Source organism: Hemicordylus capensis, chromosome 7, assembly GCF_027244095.1.
Source record: "Hemicordylus capensis ecotype Gifberg chromosome 7, rHemCap1.1.pri, whole genome shotgun sequence".
NCBI classification, from domain to species: domain Eukaryota; kingdom Metazoa; phylum Chordata; class Lepidosauria; order Squamata; family Cordylidae; genus Hemicordylus; species Hemicordylus capensis.
Window position 1 is genome coordinate 21,411,189 of NC_069663.1, and position 20,834 is coordinate 21,432,022.

Consider the following 20,834-nt stretch of genomic DNA (forward strand, 5'->3'; position numbering starts at 1 on the left):
TACTTTTTTTCTGCAAAAGATTCACCTACTGTAATTATATGAGACTCTTCAATATCTTTTGTGGTTAATGCTAAATATCTGTGCTTATGTCATTTAGTTATTGGATATTAAACAGAAAATACCCATATGTTAAAAGGATCACAGCAAGAAAAAAGTCTCCTCGGACACAGAACTCTGCCGTGTCTTCTAACCAACTCGGGTGGATACAGAGAGAGATCATATTCCGAAAATGCAAACACAGTTTCTAAGCACATTGGCTACGTTCCAAAATTTGACATTAGGTGAGCCCTTATACACACATGCACATGCGTGCACACACATACACACACAGTGTTAGAAATGAGTTGGTAATCTCTTACAGCCATAATCAAGTATACTAAGGAAAACCAAATAGAAGGATAAACATCTGAACTTTTGCAAACAAATTCAGACTGGGACAAGTTTCTTGAGAATGTCCCCCTACCAATTCAGAGCAAAAGTAAAGGAAATTCATAACCTGTAGGTAGGATTAGTTCCAGGTTTCAAGGGGCCCTTAACACATTGCCCTCCATGGGCCATTTCTGTTGAGTGAGTGGTCCCAAAAGAGTCACTCTGCCACCACTAAATGAAGGCTATTGGTACCTGGGGGGGCAGGGTCCCTCAGGGATCATTTGGACCCTTTTTAGCTTTGAATGATCCATCTGTGTTTTATCACACACCAATTCTGTGTTTTATTATCCTTCACTTGTCTGGACAATTGACTTGAAATGAGGGATAGTGGGTTATATATCCCCAGAAAGTTAGTCATAATTAAGCCCCATGGGGCTTAATGTGAAGCACATTTGTGAAGCACATTTGTCATGCCGAAATTGCATCCCATTAAAATCAATGTCATGACTAACTTTCTTAAGATGCAACCCAATCCAGCTTACAGTTGACATCTATTAGGCTTCTTTTTAGGAATGTGCAGAACATTTCGAGATTGGAACGTTCTGCCTCAAAATGGTCCATTTTGAGTGTTCCGAGCTCAGAACAGCCCTAAAACAGGGACCTGTTCTACGCTTGGAACGGAAAGACCCATTCCAAAGTGGAACATTCCAACCCAACCGCCATTTTGTAATCCAAAATGGCATGCAGAACTGGCTCGAACCGTTCCAACAGAACAGGGCTGTTCCATCAGAATTGGCTCGACCAGTTGTTCTGATAGAATGTTTCGCGTATTTTTTGTTCTGTTCCAAACTTGGAACAGAACGCAAAATGCCTTTCATGCACACCCATAGTTCTTTTCGTCACCTTTGTCATCCTACTGTATAGAAATGTACATGAACAAGCTCTAAGAATAATTTTGAGAAGTATATGTAAGTTCATAATTATATATGGTTATTATTTCAATGTACATAAGGTTATCTTTAGTGTTGTGGATTTTTGTACTTATTACTGCCTGAAATCCTGACTAGATTACTCAGTAGAAGTCCTATTGAAATGAAGTAGTCCTTTACAGTAACTCTTGAATAAATCAGTCTAGATATCAGCCACTGTTTTCAAACCTTCCTCTGAATTATCTCATATCTGTTTAAAATCCACCATGACTTGATTACTCCCGATTACATTGTTTTTGCACCCATTAGTAGGACTTAGGCTGTTGATTTTTAATCAACAGTATATTGAACTTTTCAATTCCTTTCAACTAAAAAGGAAAGAAAAATAATTTAAACAAGACACACCGCCCTCAGAAAAGCAAACACATGATATCTTGGGATGCTACAAAATGATCCAGAAGAAGTCAACTTTGTGGTGTTAGCTAATTAACCTCTGCAAATTCAGGAAATGGAACTAACTGCCCAATAATTGTATCCAGTGTAATAATTGCTCTGTTGGGTCGAATGGACCATTTCTTGCCTATTGACTCACAAGATGAAATCAGTTTGAGCTAGAATTGTTCAAGGTGGCGCTTTCAAAACTAAAATCTGGAAGTTGTTTTTCCTACAGCTTCTACACGCTCCGAGAATGATTTCCCAGCATTTCCCTAAAAGAGTGTTTTCCTTCTTCCCTCCTTGTGCTTCCATTCTAGATTAGCTCAATCCCCCTCCCCCAAGTTTGTGATTTTTGGTTCACTTACTGGAAGAAAACTTGGGGGATTTCTGCTTCTTAAGCTTTATTTTTCATCTTTATTTTTGATCTGCCGTTCTGTTTTTGTTTGTTTGCTTGCTTTTTTGAAACAACAAGGTCAGGTCAGAAAATTACAGTAAATCTGCTGGAACCCTTGGGGAAGCCCCAGAAAGTATGAAAGATCAAAAGCCGTGAAAGAATGTGTTACGTAGTAAAGCATGTTACCTCGGTGGGCTGCTGAACATCTGACATTCACCATTCATTTCTTCTGCTCAGGAATGTGGCATAAAGGGAGCAGCAAAATGTCATACGGGAACCCAAAGTTACATCAGTTGGGAATTTTGGCGCATTTTCTGTGTGTTGTAGGAGTACAAGTTTCTGATCACATGTGATAAGCTTATTGACCTGTTTGCTCAGAGGTTATCACCTCCAAATGTGTTCTTTTTTGGAACCCAGGTTATTGGCTGATTCCAACCTGGGGAGGGACTCTTTGGGCTATAAAGGTAGCTGTCTTGTGCATTGGGGTATCACAGAACTTGAGCCTATCCCAGCGAGAGGAAAAGCAGAAAGAGCTGAACAAGAACCCCGACTGAAATAAAGAGGACAGGCAGGACCCATCGCAAGAAGGGAAGATGAAACTCCAACTGGTCGCCATAATCTTCATTCTTCTCAGTGCTGCCACAAAAAACCTCTGTGCCTTCAAAATGCAGGTGAGAAATTGAGATAGAACGTTAGAATCAACCTAAGAACCATAGTCAAGATCACGTCGTATCAGTTAGTTATCCCTTAACTAGGAACAAAGGAAGCTGCCCACGGAGTCAGAGCATTGGTCCATCTAGCTCAGAGCTGTCAACACTGACTGGCAGCAGCTAGCTCTCCAGGGTTAGCAGCAGAAATTTTTCCTCAGCCTTACCTGATGCTGGGAATTGAACCTGGGGCCTTCTGCATGCTAAGCAAATGTTCTACTATTGGGCTAAGGTCCCTTTAATACCTGTAGTGTAGCTGTTGAGTGTAGGAGCTGGGGAAACCCTTGTTCGAATCCTACCTCAGCCATGAACTCATGAAGGGGCCATCATTATCGCAGTTTCCCTCCCCCATCTGCAACATGGTGGAAGAATATCGCTACCTTACAGGGTGGTGGCAAGGAATATTGAGATAAAGCTTTCGGCTGAAGACCAGGCCTTCATGTACAATACTGCCAAGTTTTGCATGGTAGTGTGTAAGATCATGGTACACACATGGTAGTGTGTAAGACACACATGGTAGTGTGTGAGACATGGTAGTGTGTAAGACCAGTTCATAATCATGTATCAGCCTTGTATTGCTTCTACCTACTGACTGTTCTACTTGGCACCCCCAGTTATTTTATATTCCATATATTTTAGCTGCCCTGTTTTTATATCCCAAATATGTTATATATCCTTGAAAGGTAGATGCTGACAATTTTGAATATAATCTTAGTGATTTTATCGTCTTGCCTCTCCCTCCTTATCTTGCTATGCCTAATTTGAGCTGTAGCTGTAGTTTTATAGTTTATTGGGCATAGTAATTTTAACATAATATGCTCCTAACGCTTTGTAATTTGTTTTATATTTTATAATTTTAGTGATTTATAGCTTTGCCTTTTCTTATCTTGCTACACCTATTTTGAGCAGCAGTAGTAGTTTTATAGTATCTCTCTAGTAATTTCAAGGTAATATGCTTTTATCGCTTTGCTATTTGTTATATTTTAATGTAATGTTTCATAATTTGCTATCTTATGCTGGTCTTGGACTGTAATAAAAATGATTGATTGATGGATGGATTGACTGAGATAAAGCAGGTAGCATTTTTCAAATGTGTTATACAAAAATGCTAAAGTTTACTGATTAATTAAGCACTCCGTTAGACTCGGTAGTGTTGAGATCTGGATTCTTTTCCACTAGTGGAGAGATACTTACAAGTGAAGTGAGGATATAACCGCCCTGAGCCTTTTGGAAGGGCGGTATAAAAGTTTTAATAATAAATAAAAATAAGTATTAATCCATATCACTCATTGTGGAATGTGGAACCCCTGGTTAGATCACATCCAAGCACCCTTCATTAAAGTGGCATGGGCTGTTGTTTGTTAGTTAAATTCCTGTGCCACCTTTTGTCCCCAGTGCATCTTAGGATCATGTGCATGGGAGTTCCAGGGGACTCTCCCCCAGCTTTTAAAACTGTGAAATGTTGCAAGATGTTCCCCTCTCCTTCAGAAAAAAAGAGCTACTGCAAAGGTTCTTCTCTTTTCTTCCGCAGACAGAAGCTGAGAAAGACCTTGCCCGCTTGGAAACACAAAAATCAGAGATTTTGGCAGAGACCTCTGGCTTGCAGGTGAGAACTATTGTTGCTTGTATTACTCAAGGATGGAAGCAAGGGGGCAGTGTGGTGCAGAACAACATGGGGTGTGTCGGCATTGGTTTGTGGGATTGCAGCCCCAACTATCTTCTGACAGCAGGCGTTATGGCTGGAGATGAGAATGAGATCTGTAGTCCAGCAGCCTATGGGGAACCCACAGCGGCAAAGGAAGATGCAATGGTGGCTTCTCTGGTCTTGGTCTAAGAGCAACAGTTTCTGACGCAGCACAGCATCTCCAGTGGCTGTTGCTAGTGTGGTGTGTGTCTCTCAGACCATGAGCCCGTTTGGGACAGGGAAGCAATCTTTATAGGAACATAGGAAGCTGCCATATACTGAGTCAGACCATTGGTGTATCTAGCTCAGCATTGTCTACCCAGACTGGCAGCAGCTTCTCCGAGGTTGCAAGCAGGAGTGTCTCTCAGCCCTACCTTGGAGAAGTCAGGGAGGGAACTTGGAACTTAGATGCTCTTCCCAGAGCGGACCCATCCCCTGAAGGGAATATCTTACAGTGCTCACACTTCTAGTCTCCCATTCATATGCAACCAGGGTGGACCCTGCTTAGCTAAGGGGACAAGTCATGCTTGCTGCCACAAGATCAGCTTGTTTGTGGTGTGTGTGTGTGTGTGTGTGTGTGTGTGTGTGGGTGTGTGTGTTTCCCTCTGAATAGTGGAGATGATGATGATTTTAATGTGATGCTCAAAGGTACTCTGGAAGCTTTGAAAACAAATAAAAAAGGTGACCAGCCCTACCTGATCCATTATGAATCCAGTTTGCCCTGTACTGAGATAGCACAGGTCAACCAGCATCAAATGGCAGAACGGACCACAGGGATATAGAAAGCTGCCCTCTGCTGAGTCAGGCCATTGGTCTATCTAGCTCAGTATTGTCTTCACAGACTGGCAGTGGCTTCTTCAAGGCTGCAGGCAGGAATCTCTCTCAGCCCTATCTTGGAGATGCTGCCAGGGAGGGAACTGGGAACCTAGATGCTCTTCCCAGAGTGTCTCCATCCCCTGAGGGGAATATCTGACAGTGCTCACACATCATGTCTCCCATTCAAATGCAACCAGGGCAGACCCTGCTTAGCTAAGGGGACAAGTCAAGTCACGCCTGCTACCATGAGACCGGCAATCCTCCCTGGATCCATTAGCAATTGCTTTGATTAGTTGTTGGCAACATCCTCCATCCTCTCTGTGTCTGAATGTTCACTATTTTGTAGCTTTGTTGTAAGCCTCTTGTGGAGTGGGGTGCAAATGGTTCTTTCAATCAATAAAGGGCTTTTTTCTTTCCTTTTTTTTTTTTGCCTCTGCAGACACTGCTCCGGAGATCCAAGCGCTTCAACAGCCACTTCCCCATCTGTACCTACTGCTGCAATTGCTGTAAGAACAAGGGGTGCGGCTATTGCTGTAGGACATGAAGCGAGCGGAGACCTCACCCGGACGATGGCAGTGTTATGGGGCTGCTGCCCCCCTCTCCGAACGCCACACTCACTCATGACTCCTCCCTCTGGCCTCCTACCTGCTCCCTGCTCCCCCTGCCTCATTCTCCTCTTATTTATTAGTTGAGCACTTTTTGATTTGTATTTTTTTCTCTTTTGTTACTGGGAATTAAAACATGTTTACCTCGTGGAAGCCAGGCTGGAGATGGTGGTTCTTTGGGTCTCATGAGTGGGGATGTGTGTGTGGGTTAGCAAAGGAACTCCCCTTGAGAATTGCCCACGGTGTCTGACCTCTCCAGAGATGGGGGGAATCTGCTTTGAAACTGCCTTGTTATAAGAGTCGGGGCGTTTGCCCCACCCGGGACCCATATTGTCACTCCTGGTGGGGCCTCAGGCAGGGATCGTACTTGGGATGTTGTCCGATGGAGATTCAGGAAACTGAACGTGTGAGCACGCACGCACGCACACACACACACACACACCCCACAACGGGCTCTCGCACTAAGCCTGCCAGACCTTGCCTGGAGGATTTTTGCTAATCTCGTCCAAATTCCATGAGGTTCAAGGGGTGACTCTTGCTTCAGCAGGATCCACCCCATTTGCGTCAAAATCCAGGCTATATCGAGTGGCACCTTTACTCCGGGGTGTTCACTGAGGGGTCCTGCCACCACTATGGCTGCCGTCAGCCCTAGAGAAGTTTGATAACTCTCAAGGGTAGAGGTGGCTCTTTCATAAGGCAAGGTAAAGAGGTCGCCTCAGGTGGTATATTACTGGAGTGTCAGCAGTTGGTGTCCCCCACTGAAGCAGCCCTTTGGGGGTGGATTGACCCTTGCAAGCGAGTTCAGTTTCGTCTACTCTGACTGGCAGCAGCTCTCCGAGGCTTTTCAGTATTGCCTGCTCTGACTGGCAGCAGCTCTCCGAGGCTTTTCAGTATTGCCTACTCTGACTGGCAGCAGCTTTCTGAGGCTTTTCAGTATTGTCTGCTCTGACTGGCAGCAGCTCTCCGAGGCTTTTCAGTATTGCCTACTCTGACTGGCAGCAGCTCTCCAAGGTTCCAGGCAGGAGTCTCTCTCAGCCCTAACTGGAGATGCTGCCAGGGATTGAACCTGGGACCTTCTGCATGCAAAGCAGATGCTCTTCCACTGAGCTGCAGCACTCACTTGAACTCTTCAACATATAATCCAGGCTTTCTCGGAGAGTTCTCAGTAAGACATATTTCTCCCCCCTCCAATGCCCCCCCGACTCCAAATCAACCACATTAATAAAGGCAATCGGGGACTGTTTGAAAGTACAAAAATAGAGACATATACTTTGAAAGTCTGACAATAAAGTTCACGGACAATGGGCTTAGCACAGCAGGAAAGATCTCAGTCTTAGAAAAGAAGAAGGGTGTTAATACATCTCGCCTCCACATCCTGCAGCAGACAGTCCCAGGGGTTAACATCATTAATGATTTCCAGAGGTGAGGATCAATAATACTTCCTCACAGGAAGGAGGCTTACGGGTGCAATGACATAAATATTCCCCCACAAGAGGCTTGCTTAACTTAGGCCCGCCAGCTGCTTTTGGACTATAACTCCCACAATCCCCAGCCACAGTGGCCAACAGCCAGGGATTATGGGAGTTGTAGGGCAACATCAGCAGGAGGGCCAAAGTTGAGCAGCCCTGCCCCACATCCTGGAAGCCAGGGTCCTATACCCATGACGTATCCCTCATAGCAGGAAGTCCTGTGAATCAAAGCTAATAATATTTCCCTGTGGCAGGTAGTTCCAAGGGTTTGCGCTAATAATACTCCCCAAGGCATTCTGGGAGGTAACTTTTGCAGCCGGGGTCCCTGCAAAGTTATTTGTTTTAGGGATCCTAATTTGACAACATGCCTCCCCGGCCCTCCGTCTGTTCACACCCGTTGCCCTAGATAGGAATGCTTCTAGTTACACACGCGCTTATTAAAATAGAAAAGATTCAGACAGCCTCCTCTTTCCGCTCCCTCTCTCAGATCAGACATTGGAGTAGATTTGGTCCGTCCCTGGGGTGGGCTGCCAGTTGCTCAGGTTTCCGTAAAGCCCAGCAGACCCGCCGGCGGCTAAATTCTCATAATCTTCTGCTATCTCCATGGTCTCGTAGGCCTGACTGCTCAGATCCTAAGAAGAAAAGAGGCAAGGTGAGGTTCCAGCAGCAGCAACCAGTGTCAGAATGAAGCAGGACTGCCTGTTCTCCCCTGCAATTTTTAGAAGAACTGCTCTTAACTAACATTTAACTGAGCAACATGTTTTTAAAAAAAATTTAGAGTTAATTATTTTTGATTGACATATTTATAAAAACTGCAGAGAGCAGAGAGCTCTTTCCCCCTTTGCTCTCAGTCACACAGGTGGTGCGTGCCCTCTCTAGGTTTATAGAATGTTCGAGCAGGAAGGGACCTTAGCGGTTCATCTAGTCCAGTCTGCTGCTAAGCACAGGAAACTGTGCTGTGGGGAGACATGATAGAGGTCTATAAAATTCAGGCATGGTGTGGAGAAAATGGAGAGAGAGAAATTCTTCTCCCTCTCCCATAACACTAGAACCAGGGGTCATCCCATGAAATGGATTGCCGGGGAATCTAGGACCCAACAAACGGAAGTACTTTTTCACACAACTCATAATGCACTTGTGGAATTCTCTGCCACAAGATGAGGTGACAGACAACAACCTGGATGGCTTTAAGAAGGGGTTGGATAACTTCATGGAGGAGAGGTCTATCATCGGCTACTAGTCAGAGGGCTACAGGCCACTTCCAACCTCAGAGGCAGGATGCCTCTGAGTACCAGTTGCAGGGGAGCAACAGCAGGAGAGAGGGCATGCCCTCAACTCCTGCCTGTGGCTTCCAGAAGCATTTGGTGGGCCACTGTGCGAAAAAGGATGCTGGACTAGATGGGCCTTGGGCCTGATCCAGCAGGGCTGTTCTTATGACAGATAAGCTGCCCGCCTTTGTCTGCAAACCTCCAGTGAAAGAGAGCCTGTCAGCATGGCATGAGGCAGACAGTTCCACGGTCAAACAGCTCTTACAAATCTAAATCTGTGTTCTTGTCATTTCGACCCCTGGTCCTCCTAGTTCTGCCCTGTCCATTCCTCCTTTCTCTCTGACAACCTTTCAGATATTTGAAGATGGGCTGTCATATCTCCCCAGGGTCTTCCCTTCTCCAGGCGAAACATACCCAACTCCTTCAATCTCTACATGTTCCTCCTAGAGGGATGTGTACAAAACCGGTTTGCCCGGTTCGGTTTGAATCCGAGCAAGATTTGAACTGGACCGAGTATATTCAGTTTTGGTACCCCTCGAACAGGGCCTGGTTCTGTTCGAATTAGAACCGGTTCGGACCTGGTTCAAGGGCGAGGGGTGTTCAATTTTTAGTTTTTAAAAATGACTTACCGCCCAGCAAGGAAAGCGGTGGCATTTGGGGGGTGCTGCGGTAGCCACGGGGTGGGGGTCTCCGGCGTCTCCCCCTCTCGCCACCAGCCTCCTCCCGCCGGCCCATTTGGGGCCGTTTCAGCCCTCTGTGAGCGCGCACGGTGGCCATTTTCGAGGCCAACGCGCATGCGCATGGCCAATTTGCATGACCACGTCGCCCAATGAATTGCGAATGCCTCTTTAGCCTATTAAAAAGGCAATTTAAATTGGCTGAAGATTCCAGCTCTAATTAAAAGCAGAGCCTTTTCGTAGGCTGTAGAACAGGGGCAGTGGCCAACCAGAGGCGCTCCAGCATTTGCTGGACTACCATTCCCATCATCCCCAGCCACCACAAGTCACAGCAGGGGATGTTGGGAGTTGTAATCCAACAACACCTGAAGAACCTCAGGTTGGTCACGTCGTCCCACTGTAAATAAAGTAAAGGTAGGCTGGGGGGCTGAAAAGGCGGAAGGCTTCCTGCCCTAGATAAGCTATGGGGTACAGTATTGCCCTTACGTTATCAGCGGCTGAATTCCTCCCTGTTTTGGACTTGCTGTACATGTTGAATTGCTCCTCTTTCTTGGCTTTGGCCGGCTTCTCTGCTTTAAGAGACACCTTCCGCTCTCCGTTGCCATCAGTGACAAACAGTGTGGGGTCGTCTTCCTCTTCTTCGCCCTCTTGGCCCTCCTCCTTTTTCCTAATAGAAGAAGGATGATCAAGAAAGTGTTTGGACCGGCTGAGACAGGATGCAGAAGTGGGGTTGCCAACTGAGCAGGAAAGGCCAGCCTAGCTGTGCCTGTGCCTTTTAATAGCAGCTTGCTGGCCAGCAATCTGCAGGCAAAACCTTTCAGGGCACAGAGAAAAGCATGATCACCTTCTGACGTCCGCAGACCAAGCTGTTAAAGGCGGAGGAGCAGGGGTCAAAAATATTTGGCAACCCTCTGTAGAGGAGGAGGAGGAGGTCTGTCTCTAAGGCACGTGGGGATACAGGCCATTTTTTGTAGTATAAATCAGGTTATAGAACAGCATCTAGTTAGAACAGAGCTGACCTTGCTGTGGATAAGACTGAATTATTCCTTTGGCTTTCTTACCTGCTTTTTGACACTTTGTAGATCACAATTCCCAGCACGGAAAAGAGAAGAAGGCCCCCAGCGGCAGCCCCAGATGCTATAAGCAGTAGGATGGTGTCCCCTGCAAACAGAGACACAGAGCGGTCACCACCCTGAAGTCTGGACCACAGTGTGTCTTTAGCAGTGGACAGGCAAAAACACAACAGGTAAAGCTCCACCCACCCACCGCATTCTGCACCACCTTCATGACTGGTCTGTCAAACATTATGCCTGCTAGGTAGCTGTAAATGGTACAGAGCTTCCATGCTTAAAAAAGAAAAAGCGGAAAACTTAGATTACTAGGGTTGCCAACTGACCAGAGATCTGGCCTCTTCCTGTGTCTTTAACAGCAGCTGAAGCATTTCATGGGCATGGAGATAAAAACAACTCCAATATCTTCTGTTTAACTTGCTGTTAAAGAAGCAGGGATCAATGGAAAATGTGGCAACAGTATCTATGGATGGGTGCAGTTTTATTTAAGCATTTCAATGAATGCTGGGTTAGTTACTCTGGGATGTTTGGTTCATAATGCCATGTTTTGATTGTTTGTTTTTCAAGGACAGCATTCATGGATCTATTGTAAATCACCTAGAAATATATGTATTCAGCAGGGTAGATATTTTGGCATGCATCCACAGTACAAACCACCAGGGATCTGGTCTGGAACTCGGTTCCCAGATTCCCAGGGCTTAGTTCCTTGAAGGAGAAGATGCCTCTGAGCATACACAGAGTGTCACCACAGACATCTGGACTTTAGAGGCAGAGTTTCAGCATGCAGGGCTTATTGGCACAAACTAGAGGCCAGAGAGGCTGCATGCAAAGCAGATGCTCTACCTATGTCCCTCCAGGGAAAATGAACACATGGCGCTGCCTTATGCTGAGTCAGGACATTGGCCTACCTAGCTCAGTATTGCCTACTTTGGCTGGCAGCGGCTACTTACAGCTTCAGGCCTGGAGATGCTGTGAGGGATTGAACCTGGGACCTACGATAACGACAGATATGTATATACTGCTTTTCCAAAGCAGTTTACATAGAGAAATATACATAAAGAAAGATGGCTCCCTGTCCCCAAAGGGCTCACCATCTAAAAAAAGAAACATAAGACAGACACCAGCAACAGTCACTGGAAGTACTGTGCTGGGGATGGATAGGGCCAGTTGCTCACCCCCTGCTCAATAAAGAGAATCACCACATTAAAAAGGTGCCTCTTGGCTCAGTTAGTGGTGGGCAAATCAGACGCCCTACCGCTGAGCTATAGAGAACATGGAATAAGTTTAGAACTGACAGAGCCCACCCCGGTTAAACATACATAAACACAGGAAGCTGCCGCCTACTGAGTCAGACCCTTGGTCCATCCAGCTCACTATTGTCTGCACGGACTGGCAGCGTTCTCTTCAAGGTTTCAGGTGGCAGTCCTTCCCTGCCCTGCTTGGAGATGATGCCAGAGGCTGAACCCGGGGCCTCCTGCATGCAGGACAGCTGCTGAGCTTCGGCAACTCTGCATCGCTCGTAACCACGACACCCAGTCGGACTTTAGCCGTACCTGCTTGGAGGGTGGGCAACATAATTTGACTGGGGCCGTGCTGGTTGGTGGCCGTGCAGGACACATTGGCCAGGCTGGAGGCCGGGCCGCTGAGCATCCCGACGACGGCCTGTCCCCAGGAGGCCGAGGTTGCCTGCAGCTCGGAGCTGTTGAAGTCCCCGGGGACGGTGCGGTTGGACAGGCGCCACTCGATACCCGGGAGCGGGTTGCCTTCCGCCACGCAGTAGCAAGTGACCATCTCTCCATTCCTGGACACGGTGCAGTTCCCTTGCGGAAGGATGACCGGCTTATCTGCAAGGAGGGGCACAGGGGTACGAGGACAGCGTTTGCGGCCACGATCCAAGCTCTTGCCCCCCCCCACAGCCCACCCCCAAACTGTCATTTAAAGTGTGACGAAATGTGCCCGAAATGTGCCTTTTCCCTCCCCAGAGCTATCTTGTATCAGAAGAGTTGCCAGTTTCTGTCCCGGGAAAAGGGTCCTGCCAATGTTTTGCTGCCATCGTTTAAGCCAGGGCTGTGAGGCTTTGGCCTTCCAGCTGTGGTTGGACTACAATTCCCATCATCCCTGACTATAGAACACCGTAGCTGGGGGTAGGGGTGTACACAGAACCGGCTGGTCCAGTTTGGTTCGAACCAATTCGGACCCGAACCAGACTGCGCCAGTTTCTCCCTCCCCTCCCATCCCAGCCAGCTTTCCTGCCTTCAACAATCGCCCCGTTCGGCTGTTCTTCAGCCCGTTCAGGCCTTCTCCCCAGTGCAGCAGTCATTTTGGAGGCTGCCGTGCCTGTGCAATGGGCCTCTGCGTGGACCTAGTCATGCCAGTGGGGAGAAGCAGGGGATGCTCCACAGACCTGGAAAGAAGACGGTCCTGAATTCAAGACAACCCCCTGAAAAAACAGAGGTTGAACACAGGTTGTGCCTATATTTACCCAAAAGGAACAGGGTTCTCAATTTAAGATGACCCCTCCATTCTAACATCAAAGAGCTTGGGCGGGGGGACCTAGTTTTGGATTCAGGTAAATACAGAAGTAATAGTAATAATTAATTGAAACATTAACTTACTACTTTATTTATATAGCCGACCCATAACAATTGTTCTCTGGGCAGCTCACAAAGCCAAACAATGAAACAATAGAATAAAATAGACAAAAACAAAGTAAAACAATCCAAAAAATCCAATAAAATACAATGAAAAGAAAACAAACCGTTCTTCTTAAGCCTGGATGGACAAAAAAGTCTTTGCCAGGAGTCTAAAAGAACATAGTGAGGGTGCCAGGCAAGCCCTCTCTGAGGAGGCTATTCCATAGATGGGGTGCCACCACTGAAAAGGCCCTCTCCGTAGTAGCCACCTGCCCCATGACATTTGGCAGGGGGTCCCTGAGGAGGGTCTCAGGGTCTGGGTAGCGGGTATGGGACAAGGTGTTCTTTCAGGTCATCTTGAAAGCCAGCGTGGTGTAGTGGTTAGAGTGCTGGACTAGGACCGGGGAGACCCGAGTTCAAATCCCCATTCAGCCATGATACTAGCTGGGTGACTCTGGGCCAGTCACTTCTCTCTCAGCCTAACCTACTTCACAGGGTTGTTGTGAGGAGAAACTTAAGTATGTCTGGGCTCCTTGGAGGAAGAGCGGGATATAAAATGTAAATAAGTAAGTAAATAAATAAAATTAAAATAAAGCATGCCTTGGCCCTGTTAAGGAGACAAGATATCTATCAATTTCCCAAATCCATCACCATTCACAAAGGTTGCCAGTTTCTGGCCCAGAAAAGGAGAGAACCTTTCTGTCCCGTTTAAGAACGATTTCTGTAGCAACTGCAGAAGCCTGCATTCTGCTTCCCTGCCCTTCTCAGTTTGTCCTGTTCAAGTTCAATGCTTTCAGTGAATTTTCTAAGTAGGGTTGCCAACTGACCCAAACTGGACTGCTCCTGTTTTGTTGTTGTTGTTGTTTTGTTTTGTTTTAACAGCAGCTTGATATGCAGGAATCAGCAGGTAAGGCTTTTCATGGCAGGGAACTAAGCATAATTACCTGCTAGTGTCCAAAGACAATGTTGCTGTTAAAGGCATAAGATCAGGAACCGGTAAAAACTTGGCAGCCTTATGCCAAGTTGGTACTATGTATTGGTGCCTTAGCTTGCCTCACTCGCTTGTGCCTGACGAGCAGAAATCCAGCAGACTAAGCTTCCCCAGCTGCAGCAATAGCAAAAGCTCTACCTGTTGAGTTTCTGTCTGTCACCCAGTTGCTGGAGCCCTGTGAGACTAAAAAGCTGGTGATCTTGTGTGAATTTGCCAGCCCTTCCGAGCTGCAGGAGCAGAGCATAAATATAAATAAATATAGCAACGGTGGGAAAGAAGAAATTAAATTATCCCATACACTCCACATTGAGGTAGGTAGGCGGTGAATCTTCCCCCATTCCAACATCATTCTCTGCAACGCAGTGAAATGGTCCTGAGTCCCTCCGGACGTCCTCCAGCACCACCTCGGGTCCGGTACCTGCTCCTCGCAGCGGCGCCTTGCGTGGTCCAAAGAACCAGCGGTAACTGAGGGCAGGGGGGTTACTCTGGCTGCTACAGCGCAGGGTTACACTATCTCCTTCTTTCAGAGTTGGGGTCCCCACCACAGAGACCACTGTGTTCTTTGGAACATCTGGAAAAGACAATCAGATTCATAGGATCACAGAATTTCAGAGCTGGACAGGGACCTTAGAGATCTTCTAGTCCCCGTCCCCCCCAATCAGTGCAGGAACCACGGCAACCTCCTTGATTAATGACTGCCCAGCCTCTTTTTAAAAATCTCTGGGATGGAAAACCACTGCATGAGGCAGATTGTTCCACTGGCAAACAGCTCCTACAATGAGGACATTCTTCCTAATGTCTAGCCTAAATCTGCTTCCTTTAACCCAGGGATTCTCAACGTGTGGGTCCCCAGATGTAATTGGACTTCAACTTCCATAATTCCCAACCAAAGGCCACTGGAGCTGGGGATTATGGGAGTTGAAGTCCAATAACATCTGGGGACCCACACGTTGAGAAACCCTGCTTTAACCCATTGGCCTCATTCTTGCTGCCACCTGTGATCCTCATCTCCTTCCTCAACTATCCTTTGGTCCACCCCTTCAAGAAACTGGTCTTTTTATTTTAGGTCGTGAGTACTGCAAAGTCTTTCATCTCTCTCCCCGCTGACCCTCAAATAAGAATTTTTCAGCACCTGGAGTCATATAATCTCACAGGCATTCAGGATGGCCCAAGTAGAAAAGCCTTCATGCTAACAGTTAAGTGGAACCTCTGTGTCCAGAGTCACAGTATACCTCTGAAGACAGATGAAAGGGACCAACAACATAGCAAAGCTGTTGCCATCAAGCACTGCTAGGCACCTGGCTGTCCAATGCTGAAGACAGAAGGTCAATAAATAGACCTTTGGTCTCATCTCCATCAGGAGAACTTATTTCATGCCTATGCTTTTATGCTACCACACTGTCACAAACCCAGGGCTGGCGTCTCCCCCAGGATTGTAGGCAGAGCTCTGGTCTGCTACAGCACTTACGCACCATATCCTTCATTTATGCAGATTTACACACAAGCAATTCACACCAAATCCAACGAAACATGTTTCCAAGTAAGCATGCATTTCACAGACTTATTCATATGCTCTTGACGAAATGGAGGAAATATTTGGCTTCATTTAAAAATAAAAATAAAAATAGCACGTTATCTAGTCCTCTTGCATAGCTGGAGGAAACAATCTTTAAAATTAAAATGGGTGGCCTCAATTGTAGGGATGTGCATGAATCCGTAATTTGAATTCTTTATTGGAATTTAGGAGAGCCCTAAAGACCTACCTGTTCGGCCTGGCCTTCCAGTGCTCTTAAAGTTTTTTAAAGGGTCTTTGATGTTTGTGAACCGCCCTGAGCTATTTTGTAAGGGCGGTCTAAAAATCGAATGAACAAACAAACAAAAAAACTGAGTTCGAATCGATGCGTTCGAATCGAATTTGAATCAATTCAAATTCGATTCGAAGTAAAATTGATTCGAGCGAATTCCGTGCACCTTCCTACTCAGTTGCAACTGGCAGTACCTGTTGGGTTTCTGTCTGTCATGCAGCTGTGCAAGGTGCAAGACCACTGCCAAGACAGAGCAGCTCTTGCCAAGGTTTTGAAGGGAAGGTAGCCTGTACTGAAGTGTCACCCACACACTAGCCCAGATTCAGACACTCACATTTCACCTGCAGGTAGATACCACTGCGAGATTGCTGTTGGTTGGGAAATGTGGCTGTGCATTGGAGATATTTGCCATGGTCCTTGTGGGAAGGGACATAGTTAAACCCTGACACTGTCCGCCACGATCCCCCTGCCAAACGTTCCTGGCTTGTCGTGGCCTTCCCTCCCACAAGGTTCCACGTAAAAGTCGGTGGGGACAACGGGCACGTGTGCAGAATGGCGCATGTGACCAGGATTCCGTCGCCTTCTGTCAGTATCCCCGGGTCGCTCAGCTCGAGGGGGGTTGGAGAGTCTGGAAGGAAAAGACCATTGAAGAGCCTGTATCCAGGTTCACTTTTAAAATGAACACGGGTATAGTCATTCACACAAACATGTGTTCAAATGTACAGACATCTATACACTTGTACAGCATCATGTCAGAATCGGGCTTTCAACTTACTCCTGGATGGTGATCCGACAGCAAAAACAGTAAATAAAATTCACCGGTATGTCCTACAAAATGAGATAACCAGGGGGAGATTCAGGGGCGGAACCACCATTGGGCGAACGGGTACAAAGAACCCGGGCCGCCACCAATCAGGGGCTGCAAGCATGGCCCCAGACACGCCCCCCCCACATCTGACGTCAGATGCGGGGGGGGGCATTATTTCGGTCCCAAATGAGGCCACATAGCCCCATTTGGAACTGAAATCGACCTACGCTGTGTTGGCAGCGCGGCCAGAGTGACTCTCCCTGCCTTAACGAGGGAGAGCCGCTCCTGATCTTGTTGCCAACGCAGCGGGGCCGATCGATCCCCCCCCACAAATGGGGCCGCGCCTCCCAAACGGGGCCCCGCTTTGGCCGTGAAGTCAGAACAGCTCTCCCTGCCTTCAAGGTGCATGCCGCCCAATGCAGCGTGGGCCGATCTCCCTTCCAAACGGGGCCGCGTGGCCCCATTTGGAAGGGAGACCACGCCCCCAAGTCTGATGTCAGACACGGGGGTGTGGCTAGCCAGCCCCCACATCTGACATCAGATGCAGGGGCGGGGCCAGGGGGCCGTGGCAACAGCCACACACGGGCCGCCACCAACCTCCCTGTGCTCCTGAGGAGAATCAAACTCTTTCTAAGATGACGGTGGATCGAGCAATACCACTTTTATTGATGTATGTGTCAAATTTGTACACACACACACCCCCTCCAAACTTTCATCTCTGGGCGGTTAACAATAACATAAAACAAGTTAAAGCATACACTAAGCTCTTAAAACAATTTAGACCATCTAAAAACCAAAAACAGGTTTTTGAGGACTCTTGCGGGGGAAAGCGGTATACAAATACGACGCAGATTTATATACCGCTTTTCAACAAAGCCTCCAAGGTGGTTAATATACATACATAAATAAATTGGCATATCAAGGTTTGTAGTCGTCATAGCCGTAGCCTCCATGCCGAGATCGGTCTGCCTCACCTGCAACTTCCACCCGGACCGTGACATCATAGAAGCGGTGCTTGACGGAATCGGGGTTGATCCAGACGTAGTAGCTCATGGCGTCCTCCATGCGCACTGAACGGATGCTGAGCGTGCAGTTGCCCATCTCGAGATCTCCCAGCACCTCTGTCCGCCCCTGGTAGTCGGGCAGAACGTTGTTTGGGCTTTTGCTGTTGTAGATTTCAGGGTAACCTCGTGTCCGGTATTGGTACCAAGCGACGCTGAATTTGCCACCCCAGGAATCCCGGGAACCCGGGAAGGTGAAAGAGCAAGGGATGACCACGCAGGAGCCCTTCAGGGCTTGGATCGAGTTGGGCAGTGTGGAACTCCACGCTACAGCGACGGGGCTGGAGAAAAGAGCTGGAGAAAAGAGAGGGGGGAGGTTCCAGTCTGAGCTGACAAGCTGGTCAGGTTGCCAGGATGCAACCCGGAGATTGCTTATGCGGTGTGTGTGTGTGTGTGTGTGTGTGTGTGTGTGTGTGTGTGTGTGAGAGAGAGAGAGAGAGAGAGAGAGAGAGAGAGAGAGAGAGAGAGAGAAGTTGTGCCATGAGAAGGAATAGGGCTGAAGGTCCAGCTGCGGCAACTTCTTCTGCAGGCGTGCGCATTCGGAAATGTCATCTCCGGGTTGCAATCTCCGGGTTGCAAGCTGACCGTTCTGATTATGGCAGCCTCCTTCACAGATGCAAAACATTTAAGGCACAGGGTACATGTTCTCTAAGCAAACATTCACATGACCCACTGACTCCAGCTTAATATGACTTCTGCTGTCAGGATTCCCTCAAAGAATCCTGGGAATTATAGTATGGAAAGACCCTTTCCAGGACTAGAGTTCCCAAGGTTCCTTAGGCAGAGAGAATGAGTATTAAGCAGTTTACGTCTGTCATATGCCCTCTCCTCATGAGGATTTTCCTTTTGCAAGTTGAACTTACAGTCTGTGTCTGGTGTTAAAGATAAAGTTCTATCCTCTGCTTGGCGATTCTCTTGTTTTTAGCAGGGGGAGAGCAACTGGCCCTATCCAGCCCCAGCACAGCATCCCTCCAGTGGCTGCTGCTGGTGTCTATCATGTTTCTTTTTTAGACTGCGAGCCCTTTGGGGACAGGGAGCCATCTTTGCTTTTATTACTCTATGTAAACCGCTTTGGGAACTGTTGTTGAAAAGCGGTATATAAATATCCATTGTCATTGTTAAAGAAACAGGAGCAGGCCAGACCTGTTTAGGGGTTCCCCCTTCTCTTTTTCTAGTCAGTTGGCAAAGCAGGGAATCTCCGCCGTGAGTCCTCAGGTGTTGTTGGACTACAACTCCCATGATTCCAAGCCACAATGGCCAAGCACAGTGTGGCCGGGAATGATGGGAGATGTAGTCCAACAACATTCACCATTGTCTCCTCCCGCACAGTCTGCGATGATGCCTTTCAGCATCTTCCTTTATCGCTGCTGCCTGATATGGGAGTTTCTGGGAAACATACCAGCAGGGATTCGAACCAGCAACCTCTGGCTTGCTAGTCAAGTCATTTCCCCGCTGCGCCATTAGATGGTAAGAGTAGTTGCTGGCAAAATCCACCTCCTCCTGAACTCCAGGACAGCTGCACAGATTGGATGAGAGGAATGGGGAAGTTCTGCTAGGTAAGGGAAGGTAAGCCAATGGGCTTCCTTGTAGCAATCCTAGAGCCTGACCCAGCCACGAACAGCAACATCTTGAGTGAAAACTGTCTCTGCGGCGTGAAACCTGCACAAAACAGCAACATCCAGTTGATACCAAGTAAGATTTCCCTTTGCCTTCACCCAGGGTGTTGTGTACAGTATAACTATGTCAGAGTACAGGAAGATCTGAGTGTTCCTTCAGGATCCATCATCATTGAGTGATTACAGTATTCACCCGATTCCAAGACTAGTCATCCCACCCACCCACCCCCGCCGCTTGCCTAGGGAGCAAGAGATTGCTGGTTCGAATCCCCACTGGGATGTTTCCCAGATCGAGGAGCAGTGATACAGGAAGATGCTGAAAGGCATCATCTCATACAGCGCGGGAGGTGGCAATGGTCAACCCCTCCTGTATTCTAAAGAAAACTACATGGTTCTATGGTCTCCAGGAGTCGACACCGACTCAGTGGCACAACTTCATTTCAATGTCCTCCTAGGGTAAATACAGGTCTAACTTGGATTTAATCTATATTTTTAAAGAGGGTCATCTTAAATTCAGAGTTGTCTTCTATTTGGGTAAATACAAGTATATGGGAAAATCCAAATATAGGACATATCAGGCTAGCCCCCCCCCCCCCTGCGCCGCCTCTTTGTCCTGCTTTCTGTCCATTTTTCCCCAACTACATTTAGTTTCCAAGATCCAAAACTCTCTTCCTTCTTGCCAAATTTCAACTGCCGGTGATGAAATTTCACTTTAGCCCTTAGCCCAGCCGGGATTGAAATGCAGCTCTCTCTGGGGTGCAGCAGCTGCAGAATAACATTGCGAATAGTATACATTAGTAACTAATATAGTAATGTTGCAAATGGACCAGCTCTCGGATGGGTACCTGCAAGTGTAAGCCATCAAAGAACGTACCTAAGAGAAATCCTGATAGGAGATATTTGCTAGAGAGGTTCATGTTGTGAAGCACCTCTAGGATTGCAGCCCTGAAAGAGGTCAGGGCTTGTGAGGAGGGGAGCCTCCTTCTTCTCTTTCCCTCCTCTGATCCGTCATGTGCAATCAAAGCCTGTGGACAGGAAAACAGGGCTGAGAAATCTGAATTTAACTGCAGAACAAGTCATTAAGAAAATGAAAGTGTGCATTGCCTAGGAACATAGGAAGCTGCCTACTGAGTCGGGCCATTGGTCCATCTAGCTCAATATTGTCTACACAGACCGGCAGCAGCTTCTCCAAAGTTGCGGGCAGGAGCCTCTCTCAGCCCTGTCTTGGAGATGCTGCCAGGGAGGGAACTTGGAACCTTCTGCATGCAAGCAGGCAGATGCTCTTCCTGGAGTGGCCCCATCCCCTAAGGGGGATTTCTCATAGTGCTCACACATATCGTCTCCCATTCAAATGCAACCAGGGCAGACCCTGCTTAGCAAAGGGGACAATTCATGGGTCAGTCCTGGGAAGGAAAATGGCTCAGCATGAAAATGTTAAAATATGGCAGTAATGGTTTGTTGCAAAATGCCCCAAATGCTAATCACAGAGACATATGA

General features: G+C 47.4%; 2 protein-coding genes across 4 annotated transcripts in view; one reads left to right on the top strand and one right to left on the bottom strand.

The window, feature by feature from the left end:
* The first annotated feature begins 2,579 nt into the window (after positions 1–2,579).
* On the top strand, positions 2,580–6,092 carry HAMP (hepcidin antimicrobial peptide). Its single transcript, XM_053267242.1, has 3 exons — positions 2,580–2,798; positions 4,366–4,440; positions 5,774–6,092. The coding sequence occupies exons 1-3, from the start codon at positions 2,721–2,723 to the stop codon at positions 5,876–5,878; spliced, it is 258 nt and encodes an 85-aa protein (XP_053123217.1). The 5' UTR covers positions 2,580–2,720; the 3' UTR covers positions 5,879–6,092.
* A 1,088-nt stretch (positions 6,093–7,180) lies between these two features.
* The window catches only part of LOC128333234 (myelin-associated glycoprotein-like), a 38,374-nt gene continuing 24,720 nt past the window's right edge, over positions 7,181–20,834 (bottom strand). For all 3 annotated transcript variants that reach the window (XM_053268488.1, XM_053268487.1, XM_053268486.1), the window contains 8 exons: positions 20,212–20,362; positions 17,635–18,015; positions 16,187–16,480; positions 14,346–14,618; positions 11,977–12,267; positions 10,415–10,514; positions 9,840–10,020; positions 7,181–8,040 (listed from right to left, as the gene is read on the bottom strand). In XM_053268488.1, the coding sequence (XP_053124463.1) occupies positions 7,897–8,040; positions 9,840–10,020; positions 10,415–10,514; positions 11,977–12,267; positions 14,346–14,618; positions 16,187–16,480; positions 17,635–18,015; positions 20,212–20,254 (1,707 nt within the window). In that variant the 5' untranslated portion in view covers positions 20,255–20,362 and the 3' untranslated portion in view covers positions 7,181–7,896. The remainder of the gene's footprint in view (positions 8,041–9,839; positions 10,021–10,414; positions 10,515–11,976; positions 12,268–14,345; positions 14,619–16,186; positions 16,481–17,634; positions 18,016–20,211; positions 20,363–20,834) is intronic.

What these genes read in the sequence shown, in the direction of transcription:
- HAMP (XM_053267242.1), top strand. Translation starts at nt 2,721, where the DNA reads ATGAAACTCCAACTGGTCGCCATAATCTTCATTCTTCTCAGTGCTGCC. An exon ending in TCTGTGCCTTCAAAATGCAG is followed by an intron (nt 2,799 to 4,365) that starts GTGAGAAATTGA and finishes TTTCTTCCGCAG; the next exon opens with ACAGAAGCTGAGAAAGACCT. An exon ending in CAGAGACCTCTGGCTTGCAG is followed by an intron (nt 4,441 to 5,773) that starts GTGAGAACTATT and finishes TTGCCTCTGCAG; the next exon opens with ACACTGCTCCGGAGATCCAA.